General features: G+C 35.0%; 1 protein-coding gene across 1 annotated transcript; it reads right to left on the minus strand.

Annotated features, from left to right (window-relative positions):
- Nucleotides 1-482: 482 nt before the first annotated feature.
- LOC136064194 (Golgi SNAP receptor complex member 1-2-like) lies at nucleotides 483-2,613 on the minus strand. The gene is made up of 2 exons (XM_065765636.1): nucleotides 2,289-2,613; nucleotides 483-838 (listed from the first exon to the last, which is right to left on the minus strand). Exons 1-2 carry the CDS (start codon nucleotides 2,419-2,421, stop codon nucleotides 498-500), a joined length of 474 nt encoding a protein of 157 aa, XP_065621708.1. The 5' UTR covers nucleotides 2,422-2,613; the 3' UTR covers nucleotides 483-497.
- Between the last annotated feature and the right edge of the window lie 11,775 nt (nucleotides 2,614-14,388).

A 14,388-nucleotide genomic window follows, 5' to 3' on the forward strand; every position in this document is an offset into this window, starting at 1 on the left:
AAAAAAAAAAAAAAAACGAAGAGATCGAGGAAGAGAGAGTGTGGAGGCGACGGGTCTGGGTCGGCGACGAGATCGAGGTTCGTGGGTTGCTCTGGGTTCGTCGGTTCGTGGGTTGCTGGGTTCGTCGGTTCGTGGGTTGCTGGGTTCGTCGGTTCGTGGGTCGAAGGTCACCGGCGGTTGCTTGTGCGATTGCTCCGGGCTTGGTCTCTCTCGCCGGCGGTTTGTGGGGCTTGGTCGCTGGTCTGGGTCTCTCTTTCTCTCTCTCTTTCTTCGTGCTCTCTCTCTCTGTTTTTCGGAAAATAGCATTTGAAGTGAAAATAGAAGGTAAAATGAATTTCACCCGTGGGAGCTCTATTTTACGGTCAAAGCTGAAATGATTTTCAGTTGACCGAATTTTCCAAATCAGCCAAACACTCAAGTTTTACGGAAATGGTTTTCCGAAAGTACTTTGAAGTCAAAACAAACACACCCTAAACCACAAAAACAGAAAGGGAAACTCATATATCATTTACTAGTCTTGATAAGTAATATTCTGCAGAACATAGTGAATTACGTGAACTTTCATTGAGATTCATACTTCTTTTTGCTACAATTGAATGCAGGACAAAAAACATAAAAGAAGTAAGCCATAGATTATAAACCTGGGTAAACTCATGAAGTATGTCTCTGTGCCTTGCAAGCTTCTGAGTTACAGAAGTAGCAGGTGTAGCAGATGCAGCACATCGACTCATTGAATCATTTATATCCAGCAGCTTCTCAAGCAACGACTGAATTTCCATTTCCATGGATTTCCATGATCTGCTGGATCCAACAGAGGGGGACCCAGTATCCACATATCCTGATTCCATAATAGAGATCATCATAAAGACAGACAGCCTAACCAAGCTACTATGCGTTTTCCAGTTAATAAGAACAATTGTATTAAACAAAAAAATTGTAAAGCAGAGGATAACAGTTCAAGCATACATGTGTTATATACTCAACTACTCCTATGAAAATTTCAGCAAGAAAATGAATCCAAATAAAAAATCACAAACATTTGATAAAAACTGGAAATTACTTTATATGTCATGAACATTGAGAACCAAGATTTTAGGGCAAATTATCCTTTGCCCACTGATAGTACAGCATGAGGGGAGTTCGGTTTCCTAATAAGTGGTTTAAAAAGTGGCACCTTACTAAGTTTCTTCCCACTAGCATCTTTAATACTTATGCTCAATTCAAGTGAAAAAAGTAACAATTTTATTTTTTGATAACGTAGGGAACCATTCTAAAGAAGAGCCCTTTGAATTCACCTCTAGCCAGTAAAACCTACGGATAACTAACCCCACCTGCCAGAACCAGTTGCCGGGTAATCCAAGGGCATTCACCCAAACAGGTGAAGTGAAAAGTAACACATTCTAAATGAAATTTGAACAAAGCACCGCCCGTAAAGTGCAACTTGCAATCAATTTCCAGAAATGTGGCCAGCACTATTGGAGCTCAAGTAAGTAAACTGCCATTGTACTTTCACGAGGATCACAATCATTCCTACACTCCCATCACAAAGCACAAAAAGGCACGACACACTAATTTTCCCCAAATTTTTTATTTCGAGACACTAAATATAGGAAATTCTATTAAAATATCCGTTCAAGAAAACTGAATTTCAAAGCTTTGACTACGAATCATACAATTATTCAGTTTCCTAAGTTTCAAAAAGTGGCACTTCACCAAGCTCCTCCTGACTAGCATCTGTAATACTCACACTCCGCACACGTTATGGTGCAATTCAGGTAAGAAAAGTACCACATTTATTTTTAAAGGTGTATAAACTGTTTTTTACTAATTGTTATAACAATCCAAGGACGGGAACTATAGACCCGTCAATGCCACTGAGCTACAAGACTCTTAATTAGTGCGTGCGCGCAAAACTGTTAATGTATTCATAAGGATTGCAATTATTCCTACACTCCTGCCACTGAGGATCTCCCTACTACCTAGTAACTACCCGGTAGCGGTCTCGAGATTGGAGTCCAATGCATGGGAACCGGATCCTTTTCCGGTTCTTTGACCGTTCCGGTTTTTAAAACCATGGTCTAATGACCCGACACAATAATTTCCCCAAATTTTCTACAAAAATAAATGTGTGTTCAAGAAATTGAATATAATTTCAACATCTTCGATTGATTTTTACAATTGAATTTGAATCTAACAGATCAAATCTCGGAAAAATTACAATAATTTGGTATCAAATCGAAACGCGTAACGCATAAATCTGAATAGAATTTTTGAAAATGCGTAGGTACCTCCTTGGGTGAACCTAGCGCCGAGTTTGGCGTAGGAATTGAGCTTGACGTCGAGATCGCCTTCGATCTTCCGAGCCTCTCGTCTCAGTTCCTCCCAACCCGATTCCTGTAACTCCAGATTCTGATCCGTCATTCGGATCTCCAAAATTCGGATCCTTCTCTTTCTTTTTTCTGTGTTTTTGATCGGACGGTGAATGTTGGTTCAGTTATTACAGTTGAAAAAACTGTTTGGCTATGTTTTTCTACACTGGAATTTGATTTTTTTGGTTTGGTTCTCAGAGAGAAAGATAGACAGTCGTAGAGTTTAGAGCTCAATGTGTTGGATCTACTGAAACTGTGGGACCCAATCACGAGCCCACGTGGATCAATAGGATTCAATTAGGAACTAGCTTCAGATCTCAATTAAGTGGGCCTTCACATAGGTTCAAATTGGGCTTGGTGTGGGCATGGCTCGGCCCAAACCAGTGGTACAAAAAATCAATAAGGGCTTTCAGGCTCTCTGTTTGGGTTGTAATCTAAGAGCATTCATGTAATCATTGGGCTTATGCAAAAATTGTATAAGAGCCCAATGTGCCTAATGAAACCCATTAAAAAACAATGGCACTGACTAATCTATACACTAGCCCAAATACCATTTACAGAGTTTTTCTAAATGTATAGAACAATGTAGTTTAAGCAAATCCTTATTTTATTCTTTTTGTGTCTTGCTAACAAAAAAAAAAGAGGTGTTTTGAAAAGTTGAAGAAACAATAATCCACTTCCGTTTTATTTTTTATTCAAAATTTTTTTTTTCATTTGTTAATTGCATACTTAATGGCAAAATTTTAACGAAATTGGACGAAATGTCTTAATTGAATAAATTTGAAGTTTAAATGACTCAATTAAATAAAAGTAAAGTTAGAGGACTGAAATGAATTTCAGTCAAATTTAGAAGATATGATTTGCATTTTAGCTTAAAAAATATTTTAATGAAATAGAGTATAAGATAGAAAATAATACATGGGTGTTTTGAAAAATGTTTAGATGAGATACAAAAGGTAGGTTCTTATTCTATAATCGAGTTAAAATTTTGGCTAAGCCAATGAGAATGCTCTAAAGCACCCCTCCCATTGAAGTCATCAATTTATATTTAGAAGTAAGACATGCGGTATCTAAAAATCAAATAAAAATGTCACATGTCTCACCTTTGATTAAAAATAAAAGAGTGAGCGGGGAGGGGTTCAATGGAAGTGGATCATTCCCATTGAAAATATTTTCTTCGTTTTTTAGTAGGGTTTAAACATGATGACCGTGGATGAGAATGCTCTAAAGCACCCCTCCCATTGAAGTCATCAAAGATCATAATATGACATTTATACATCTCTTTGGTGGATTTCTTACCTTAATAAAGAATTTCTCTTTTACTTACTTTCTATTAAGGGTGTGCTACCAAAGAATCTGAGTGCTGTGTTTTTGCTTAGGGCAAAGGTTGCTTCAAGCCATTATGTCTAACTTAACTAATTTATTTCCTATTTGGAAATTCGAAAGGTGAAAGTAATGTTGGGTTTTATAGACGAAGGGAAAGAGGAAAGTGGTTGAAGGAATTAAGGCCCCGTTGGTACGCCATTTCAAACAGCATTTTTTAGTTTTTAAAACAGTATTTTACGCATTTCAACACACTTTTTCACTCACAACGTATTTAAAAAATAATAAACACAATTTTCAAACTACTCTACCAAACACCCCCTAAATGTTTGGAATTCAGTTGTCATGAGTCATGACTGATATGTAGAAGAATAATAAAAACTTAAAGAGACCACACATAAAGCATGCCTTTATATATTGAATGGAGCCAACTTTTTGTTCATGTGTCTCAATTCCCAAGCTGACACGTTAACCAAGAGCATGGCTACCAGGTCAGCCAATAGGGGGAAAAAAAGACTCCTTCTATGCAAGCCACTTCTCCATTGCTGCAAAATTTATAATTGTTCATGTTTTTTTTTATTTGTTCATGGACTTAGTCCACGGTTAGAAAATGTTTAAATTATGTCCTTGAATGAGCATTGTGTCCTTGTTTATGATGGTAGGCCCTCAATTGCCAATGTAAGCGAGTAAGACCTGCTACCTAAGGAGTTAAGTAGTTTGTTTGAATACCGTTTATTTTGTTGAAAACTAAAAATTTATTGAAAACAAAAAAAAAAAAAAATTTATGGGTTATTGTTCACTGTTAAAATACTTTAGTTTCCTTAATGCGCTGGTTAAACAAAAAATAAAAAAATATAAAAAAAAAGGCAAAAATGCAAAACGTAGATGCTAAATGTGGATCCAAACGGATACTTAGTGTCCGTTTTGTCAAGGTTTTTTTTATTAACTTTTAACTTCTATTTTTTTATGTACAATTTTTTTAAAACTTCACTTTATAGAATATAAGAAAATTTAATTAAAAAAAACAATTATTCAAACGCTAAATAAGCTGATGACAAACGCATGCTTATACTTCAAAACCTAACATTTAATCATCCATAAAATTTCCGCTTGTCGGTTGACTTAGATGTTTGTTGCATGTGGGAAAGACGATGCATGGGATGGAGAGACACTTTTCCTCCTTTGCATAACTATACTATTAAATAAATTAGTAAAACTACAATTAATGGATTTATCAAGGATTATTATAAAAGCCAAGTTGTGGTATAGTATCAACAAGCATCTCGTTTCTTTATCGGATTGTACTAACTACCTAATGCCAACTTGTATCAATATATCATTTCAATTTTCAAATCATAAAATATATATATAGTCAAGAGATAACTATCTCTTGCATCTATCGTTGTAGTGGGTGTGAAGAGATATTTCCCTGTAGCCAAAAGTTTTGCGACTTTTAGTTCTACTATTTGATTCTCTTCTGGATAAGAACCTAGATTCAAATCCCCTATACCTTCATCCGTAATAATGGTACTTAGTGCACGTTTGGATAGTGCGTTTTGCGCTATCAGTCTGTGTTTCTTTTTCAGTGATCCCATGCACTGTTCAGGATCGATAAATACCTTTTTCTTTTAAAACAACTTCAAAACTAAGTCCCATGGCATTATTTACACTTTTAAAAATTATTTTGTTACAGTTTTTTTAGTTTTCAGTAATAAACAGTATCCAAACACATCCTTATTCTCATATAATAATAAAAATTTGTATTGAAATAAATGATATGATCTATTGGATAGAGTTCTAGAGTTAGAGAGATCGAAAAGAAAAAGGTTGCTAGTTAAGATATATTGCTTTTATCTTTGTTGAAGTTTAATAAATCAAGATCTTTTCTTTTACGAATCATTTGAAAAATAAACGTATTCCTTCTAAAGTAGATTTGTTAAAACTTACAACACTTCAATTCGAAGTGGCTGTACTCTGTAGTCCGTCTAGAAAATATGATTAGAGGAATTATAGACAGGGCAATTAGCAATATCAAGCATAAAAAATATTTACAAAGGAACAAAATTATAGGATAGTTGTGTATTATCTGGTATTTATATACAGTAAAAACGTTTCGAAGACAAGGAAGTGCAACTGGTATTAGACGAGAGTATGAGACTCTTCAAGATCTTGAAGATATTTATGTATATAGAGGCAGCTTATTGGGTTCAGTGCTTTCGGGCATTGGCTGAGAGTATGAGACTTTTCAAGTTTTTTGAAGATATTTATGTATATATGGAACAGCGTATTGGATTCAGCGCTTCTAGGCATTGAACTCGGGAGCAGTTTGGGTCCAGCGTTAAGTAGTAGTAGACCCACTGAGATGGTAACATATGTCTATTTTTAAATACATGTCATAATCTGACTGGATCCAATGTATTGAACCTAATCTAGACCCTTGAACTCGTTGAAATATAGAATTATGGATACATATCAAATAATTATCAAGAATCAACATCTCAAGGGATCCACTAGACACTAGTACAAAGGAATTGGAGTAATGGACCAACCTATGTCCACATATAAAAAACGGTATTGACAACAATGCTACCATGAAAAATCAGCCATCCAAGTAAAATGTTTCAATTATTATTATAAATATTATTCTGAATAAAACGTTTCTCATTAGTACTAGAACACAACAAGTGGCTACTGGGTGAAGATGAATAGAGACAAATATTAATTAAACGAGTTCACCCAGAAAGATCTTTGATAGACTTAAGGAAAAAGACTATTTCTTTTAACTTGTCTTTTATAACTGGGAAGGAGTAATTGCAGAGGACAGGACCAAACATTATTGTGTGTGTGTGTTTTTTTTTTTAGCTGAAAAACATTATTGTGTGTTTGGATTCGAACAAAAGAGTCAAAGAGATCCCTTAAGTTAGGCAATTTATTATTGCTTGTTTTAGTGGTCACAAGACGATGATTTGTTTGGCTCTTTTCCTTCAATTACCAGGGAACTTGTTTGTTGCGTCTCTCTCTCTCCATTTTTGTTTTCAGATTATAATGATAGAATTATCTTTGAACCCAATAATTCATGATTGATTTAACCATAAATTTTCGCAAATTCTCCTTCATACTTAGAAACAAAAAAAAAATTACAAATCTTCAAAAAAAGACAAAAGAAAAACGAGAGAGAAATATTATCAGCTTTATTAGTATAATTTTCTATTGTCAAGTAAGAGATTTTGAATTCAAATCCCACTTATTTAAAAGTCAATTGATGTTTTGAATGATGATAAAGAACAATTATTATGGAGTTGACTTAAGATTCAACTTATTTTTAAGCTCTAACTTATATACAATTTATAAGTATAATTTATTTTTTTAGCAGCATAAGCAATGCTTTCAATGGGGTATGCCACTACTTGAATCTACAACTCCTCGGCTTGCAGGTGTGGTTGGTCACGAGAATTTCCTATACTAACCCACGCCCTCAATGGTTTTACTATCACCCCAAAAAAAAAAAAAAAAAAAAAAAGAGTGTTTAGAAAGGAAAGAAAACAATTAAGTATGTGTTTAGATTGGCGTCCACAGTGCTGCGTTTGCATTTTCCTCTTTTTTTTTGACGTGCGCATTTCACGTGAGAGTGTCTGTCAGTGGGTCTGTGCACAGTGCACCGGACCCACCACCTCTTTGACCATCCAAATTTTCACTGGAATGACACTATTCATTGGGTCCTGTGTACTGTTCACAGGACCTATAAACCTCTTTATTCAGTAACTTTTTCATTAAAATAGGTCTTACAGCACTATTTACACATTTAAAAATTATTTTGTTACATATTTTAGTTTTCAGTAAAATAAGCGGTATCTAAATAGACTTTAAGATAGCATAGTGTTCAAACATTGGTCTAAAATATAAGTATATAATAATTGTGTTATGCGTATTGGTGAAGGTGACTGCAAAGAAAAAAATTAATACAAGTAATAAATAGTGTTGCAAACTGGCAATGTCATCCGCACGCTACATGCACGAAAAACGCGTGACCGTCATCACAACGTTAGTATAATGATTTGAAAGTAAGACATTTTTAATGATTTAACATTGATAATATATTGACTTGACTAAGTAAAACTGATGCTAATTTTGTTTGCTAGCTCCACCGATTTTTCTAGGAAATTTTTAATAAAATATTACAACTTACAAATCCCTATTCAATATTCAAAGTTGACATGTAGATATTAAAAATAACGTTATCCGATAAACTAATAACTTGAAGGGGGCCATGAAAACATCCTCAACCTATCCAAATACACAGACTCATATCATATGATGGATGTGTTGGTTGCAAGGTTGACGTGATCAAATAGACACCATTGTAGCATCTGTCGGTTATCTTTGAATGTGTAATTTTTTTAAAAATACCATAATATTTGAAATTTATTGTGTCTGTTTTATGATGATTGTTTATATCATCGAACTAAAACGCTAATTAGTTTTAGGTGTTAGTGGAGATTGAAAGCGTTGAACCTCAAATCTTGTTTTCAACAATAAAATTTACTAATTAAGTTAACTGAAATCCACAGTTAAAGAGTTGATGTCATACTTATTTTTTGCTAGATTGTTACTAGTAGCCTAGTTGAGTACCGGGTATTGTGGTTTAGTCGAATTGAGTAGATGACATGGACCGATGTTGGTCACATTCATATAAATAAATAAATAATTATAAATAAAGCTTTCCTTTAAAAGTGTTTTAAGGCTTAGGTTCCAAAAATTATACGGCCGGCTGGCGCATGACCTATGGCCTCCCAAAAAAAGAAAAAGAAAAGAAAGTATAAAATTTCTTTCTATGTTTTCTAGAGGTTTTGTGACTTTGTCCCTATTTCTTCTCTTTTGTGTTTAATGATGATTCAATTGCGCAGTGAACCGAACTAACACTCTGAATTCTACTCTTTTACTCTTATTTTAAGATAATATAAGATAGTTTCCTACTCTTATTTATAGTTCTATGCATATGCTTGTAAAATGTTTTTAGGTGTAAAACACATGCGTAAATACACACTAATAAGTTTTGAAAAATGCTATATCCACAATATTTTTACAACACTTTTATAATAATTATAAATGACAAGTTGTTATTGGTTGTTACGGATAGGCAAAAAAATAATTTAAGTTGTGAATTTAAATTAGAACCAGTAATAACTTACCATCTATATTTGTTGCGAAAGTGTTGTGAAAATATTGTGCACATAACACTTCTCATAAATTTTAGTTTAGAGAAAAATAGTTTTATTGATTTGTAAATTGAAAAACATGCATGTCGTACCCGTACCCATCCACCCTATAAGGTTTTTTTTTTTTTTTTTTTTTTTTTAATTGACAAAAATCCTATAAGTTAATATATTGTTTTCTACATATAGCTTTTATATAACATTTCTTTTCTGTTATTATGAAGTTCAAGTGTTAATACCTTCCATAGTTTTTCGAAGTTCACATCAGATTTTGGCTTTGAAAACCTACTCTTACCAATTCCATGAATACTTTGATTAGTACTTTAACATATATTTACTATGAAACTAGTTTGTTTCATTTTTTTCCTAGGTCATTGTATCTTGTTTCATTTGCTATTCTGTTGTACATGATATTAATGTTTGATTGTTTAACCAAGGATTATTCATAATAGATCTAATTAACAACTCAACCTTAAAACTGGTTTATTCTATCAACTGGGGTCAAAATTTCCCAACACTTCCAAAACAGATATGTAAATCCTCTAGAATTCTTGCCTTTCTAGCCAGTTGCCCTGCTACGTACGTATATGATCAAAATGTGCCATTGCAATTCATTAACCACCAGCTTAATTAGTGTCTTCAACGATTGACCATACAGAGCCTTGCAAGGTTCACCTTCTTGTAGTGCTTCGATAAGGGTTTCTGAGTCTCCCTCAAAGATGGTGGTGTTGATACCTAATTCCAAGGCAAGAGACGCATCCTTACATGCTGTCATGGCCTTGATTTCAACTACACCAGGTTAACAACAAATTTGGCACAAAGCTGCAACAATGTGATCTCGTTCATCCTTAGCCACCACCCCTATGTCTACTTTGAGTTTTTTTGCATCAACTTAAATGATAATGTAATACAATACGTGTATTAATAAGGTTATGTGACTTCAGTCTTTAATTACTAATCAAAGTACTGTTCTTCATATTCACTTTTGTAAACTTTGTATTTGACAAAATAGAGAGGTTTAGGGTTTTTAATCTTCTTAGTTGCATGATGATGCTCTCTCTAACCTCTTTCAATCGACTTAAATAAGCCAAAATTTATTTTGAATAATAAGGCACAATTAACACATTATTAGTCCACCTAATTGACTCGATTAACAATTAGATTTCTTATGTCTCAATTGAGTGAGCCCCAGTCAAGAGACAATCGACAAACTATTTTTGATTGATCAAGAGAAGATCAAGGGTTAGTTGAGAAACTAGTGACTATCTTTTCTTCAGCTAAATCTAGCAATTGGGTTTTAATTAATTTTAGACAATACAGCTTGAATAAAATTACACGTCATGAAATTAGCCAACACTAAATCTAGCAAAAGATAATAATACCATAATGGGTGGACACTTATACACTGGATTCTCCCCTGAGTTGGTGATGAGTATTCCATGTGAGCCTATGTTGATGTCCACTTTGGCAAAGAGACCAATAACATGAAGAAACCCACAATATGGGAGGAAAGAGTTATTAAATTGATAAGAAAACCATTAAACCCAAATGACAGGAATAATGGACCATATGCCTAAAAAATAGCAAAAGGCCCTCAAAGAAAGCAAGCGGGCCAAAGGAGCCCAGAGAGAAGTGGTAAATCCATGGGCATTATGAGATATAGAAAGCAAGCAAGAATGGGCCAAAGAAGCCCAAAGTAAAGAATTAAGTAAATAAAGGGTTGGTGGAAAGCCCTAAACCCCAAAAGTAAAAGATATGGTAATTTGGGTTAGGAAAGCCCAAAAGACTTAGCAAAAGACCATGGGAATGAAGAATTGGAATGGGCCGAGGATGCCCCAGGAGATGAAATGGGCTGAGATGCCAAAAGAATGAAATGGGCCAAGGAAGCCCAAACAGCAATGAGTACTAACCCAATGATAATGCTGAGCTACTGAAATTGAGCAAAAGAGCATATAGCAGGCCCAAAAGAGGCCAGTAAGCACAAGTTAAATAACAGCATGGCAGAAATAACAGGATGGCATGGTAAAAGTATTAACTAACTCGCAAAGAGGGTAAGGAATGGATTAGAGAAGGAAAAACCCATAATCAAGCAAGGCCCAACCCAGGAAAGAAGTAAGATGTAAAGAATGAAAGCTCAAAAGCTCATTCACACCACAAGAGGTCAAGAATGAGTAGCAGAATGTACAGACGGGCCCTCAGGTTATGGCAATGCATGAATAACAAACAAGCCATGGACACACATGGAAGTGGAGTATGCATAAGGCATAGACACCACCAACTTGTACCAAACCAATACAAAAGTGGTGGACCACGGGTCAGAGGTAAGAGAGGGTATGGTCTAGCAGTAGGGCCAAGGGAGAGCTATTATGAGGTTCCTGCTCAAACTCTTTGGGAGAAATGTCCTGCTAGGATAACATGCTACCCAAAAGAGAGAAAGATGAGTTGGAATCACTAGCTGCATGCCATGAGAAATAGTGAGAGAGAATACCCACCCTTATCCGGATGGGAATGCCATAGTGAACAAGAAAATAAAATAAGACTCTAGGTAGCTAACAGACCAGTAGGTGGTCTGGGAAGGACACCCACACTAGGACAAAAGTGGTTAAGGGGTAAAATAGTAAAAATCCGACACGAGGCAGTATAAAAGGGCCTTAGCTGTGCATAAGAGAGGGGGAAGAGGGAACAAGAGAATGAAAGATAGAGCAAAAAATTTAGAGTGAAAAAAAAAAAAAAAGAATTAGAAAGAAAAAAAAACAGAAAGTAAGCAAGAGTGTGAGAGTGGGCATACACCAATAGGCTATTCCCTTCTCTCCTTCTAAAAGCCTACCATCTAGTAAGGATTAAGGAATCTGAGGATAAGCCATTTAGGCACATTCTCTCAAAGTGGGTAATTTTCATGGCAGGATTCCCTGTGAGATTGCCCATATTGAAGAGTGGTTCCCTTCCTAAACTTAACTCCGTAGAGAAATCAAGCATGGCAAACTGACTACTCTTCCTTTATTTTATTGATTAAGCATTAGTGTGATTTCCTTTCTTTATTGTTATCATCTTATTTATGTTGCATTTATATTACTGCATTGCTTCTTCCCTTATTAAGATCACCAGTATTTTCTGTATTCTGACTGACAATAAGCATATATATATATATATATTATTATTATTATTGTCATATTACACTTGCCTACCATGACTTTTTTGAAACAGTTTCCTCTGTCATGGCATGTGACTAAGGTTTTAGTGAAGGGGCTTTAGTTTGTGCATAAGCTAGCTTAGGGTGTGTTGCAGTCAAGCCAGTCCTGACTCTCCTACTTAGAACCATTGGGCCATAGCGTGGTAAGAGATAGCCCAGCCGAGGGATACCCAAAAGAGAAAAAGATGAGTTGGAATCCTTAGGTGCATGCCATGAGGGATAGTAAGAGAGAATACTCACCTTTATCCGAATGGGAATGCCATGGTGAACAAGAAAACAAAATAAGACTCTTTGTCTGGGAATGGGATGTGGCACGGCCAGCACAGGCAAGTGGTGATAGTTGGACAACTAATAGACCAGTGGGCAATCTGGGAAGGACACTCACACCAGGACAAAAGTGGTTAAGGCGTAAAATAATTAAAACTCGACACTGTAGGCAGTATAAAAAGGGCCTCAGCCTTGCACAGGAGAGGAGAAGAGGAACAAGAGAGTGAAAGATAGAGCAGAAAACTTAGAAAGAAAAAAGGAATTAGAAAGAAAATAAAAACAGAGAGTAAGCAAGAGTGTGAGAATGGGCATGCACCAATAGACCATTCCTTCTCTCCTCTAAAAGCCTACCCTCTAATAAGGATTAAGGAATCTGAGGATAAGCCATTTAGGCCATTCTCTTAAATTAGGTAATTTCCGTGGCAAGATTTCTCTATGTGATTGCCTACATTGAAGAGTGGTTCCCTTCCTGGACTTAACTCCGTAGAGAAATCAAGCATGACAAACTAACCATTCTTCCTTTATTTTATTGATTAAGCATTAGTGTGATTTCCTTTCTTATTGTTATCATCTTATTTATGTTGCATTTATATTATTGCATTATCTCTTCCTTTAATAAGATCATCATTTAGTATTTTGTGTGTTCTGACTGACAGTAAGCATATTCTTATTATTGTTGTCATATTACACCTGCCTGCTATGACTTTTTTGTAATAGTTTCCTCTGCCATGGGCATGTGACTAAGGTTTTAGCGTAGGGGCTTTAGTTTGTGCACAAGTTGGCTTGAGATGTGTTGTAGTCAAGCCAGTCCTAACTCTCCTACTCAGAACCATTGGATTATAGCGTGGCAGGAGGTAGCCCAGTCCGCTATTGCGAAAAGGGCCCACCACAGCCTGTATGTCCAAACAGACAAAACTCAAAAGAGTAATATTTTGTTAGAAGAGCTATATGATTTTTATGAAATGATATCATTACATTTATATATAAAATGCCTGGGGAGGGTTCAATTTAATTTTCAACTATTCTTTTTTCGTTTCTCTTTCATAAGGAAAGAGCCTCACATGAGATGGAGGCCCCCACGGCAAACATCACCAGATTAGGTTGACTAACTCTCTCTCTCTCTATATATATATATAGCAAGTGAGAGTAATATACAATTGAAAGAACTAAAGGTTAAAAGAGTCTTTTATTTTTAATAAAGAGTTTACGCGATTTTTTGGGGGGAATGTGCAGAATAGTTGTGTTGTGCAAATGATTTGTTATAGTTAGTTAGGCAACGCTTAAAACTATAAGGGAAAGTAGACATCTCAAGTTTTAGAAACTTGAGTTCCATGCAAAAAAAATTTTAGTTTTATCGCCCCTATAGTGGCGTTTTAGAAAAAAAATTCCGATTTTTGATGTCTAGAGTTTATCATCCAAGATTTTAATACCACAACAATTAAGCTTTACTCTCAAATTCTTTTTAATTCATGCATAGCTTGTTGATAATTATTATATAATCGGGTGACTCAATTTAACAACTATAGGATTTGCTTTGTCTGAATCTTCTAATGTGTAGGGTAAGATTGAAACAAAAGGTTTTGGACTAGAATTTTGATTATTGTCAAACTATCTAGAAGAGGACTACTAATTAATTTGTTAACCTATACTTTGGTCTAGTAAGATTTGGAAGAAGATTCTTAATTGCTTGTACTTTGGTGTTTATTTAAAAAGTCTGTCGTCACCCAAAAAAAATGCTTTCTACCCATATTGAAACGTCAAGGAGATAAATTAAGGCAAAATCTTATTAGAAATACAATTAGGTAAACCAATCTCTATATTTAAATGATATTTTGTCTAAAAATTTTTTATTAGGCCACGGTCATCATGTTTAAACCTACTAAAAAACAAGGAAAATATTTTCAATGGGAAATGATCCACTTCCATTGAACCCCTCCTCGCTCACTCTTTATTTTTAATCGAAGGTGAGACATGTGGCATTTTTATTTGATTTTTAGATACCGCATGTCTTACTTCTAAATAAAAA

This window comes from Quercus suber, unplaced genomic scaffold (genome assembly GCF_002906115.3).
Source record: "Quercus suber isolate HL8 unplaced genomic scaffold, Cork oak 2.0 scaffold_644, whole genome shotgun sequence".
NCBI lineage: Eukaryota > Viridiplantae > Streptophyta > Magnoliopsida > Fagales > Fagaceae > Quercus > Quercus suber.

What these genes read in the sequence shown, in the direction of transcription:
- LOC136064194 (XM_065765636.1), bottom strand. Translation starts at nt 2,421, where the DNA reads ATGACGGATCAGAATCTGGAGTTACAGGAATCGGGTTGGGAGGAACTG. An exon ending in CGCTAGGTTCACCCAAGGAG is followed by an intron (nt 839 to 2,288) that starts GTACCTACGCAT and finishes TTATGGAATCAG; the next exon opens with GATATGTGGATACTGGGTCC.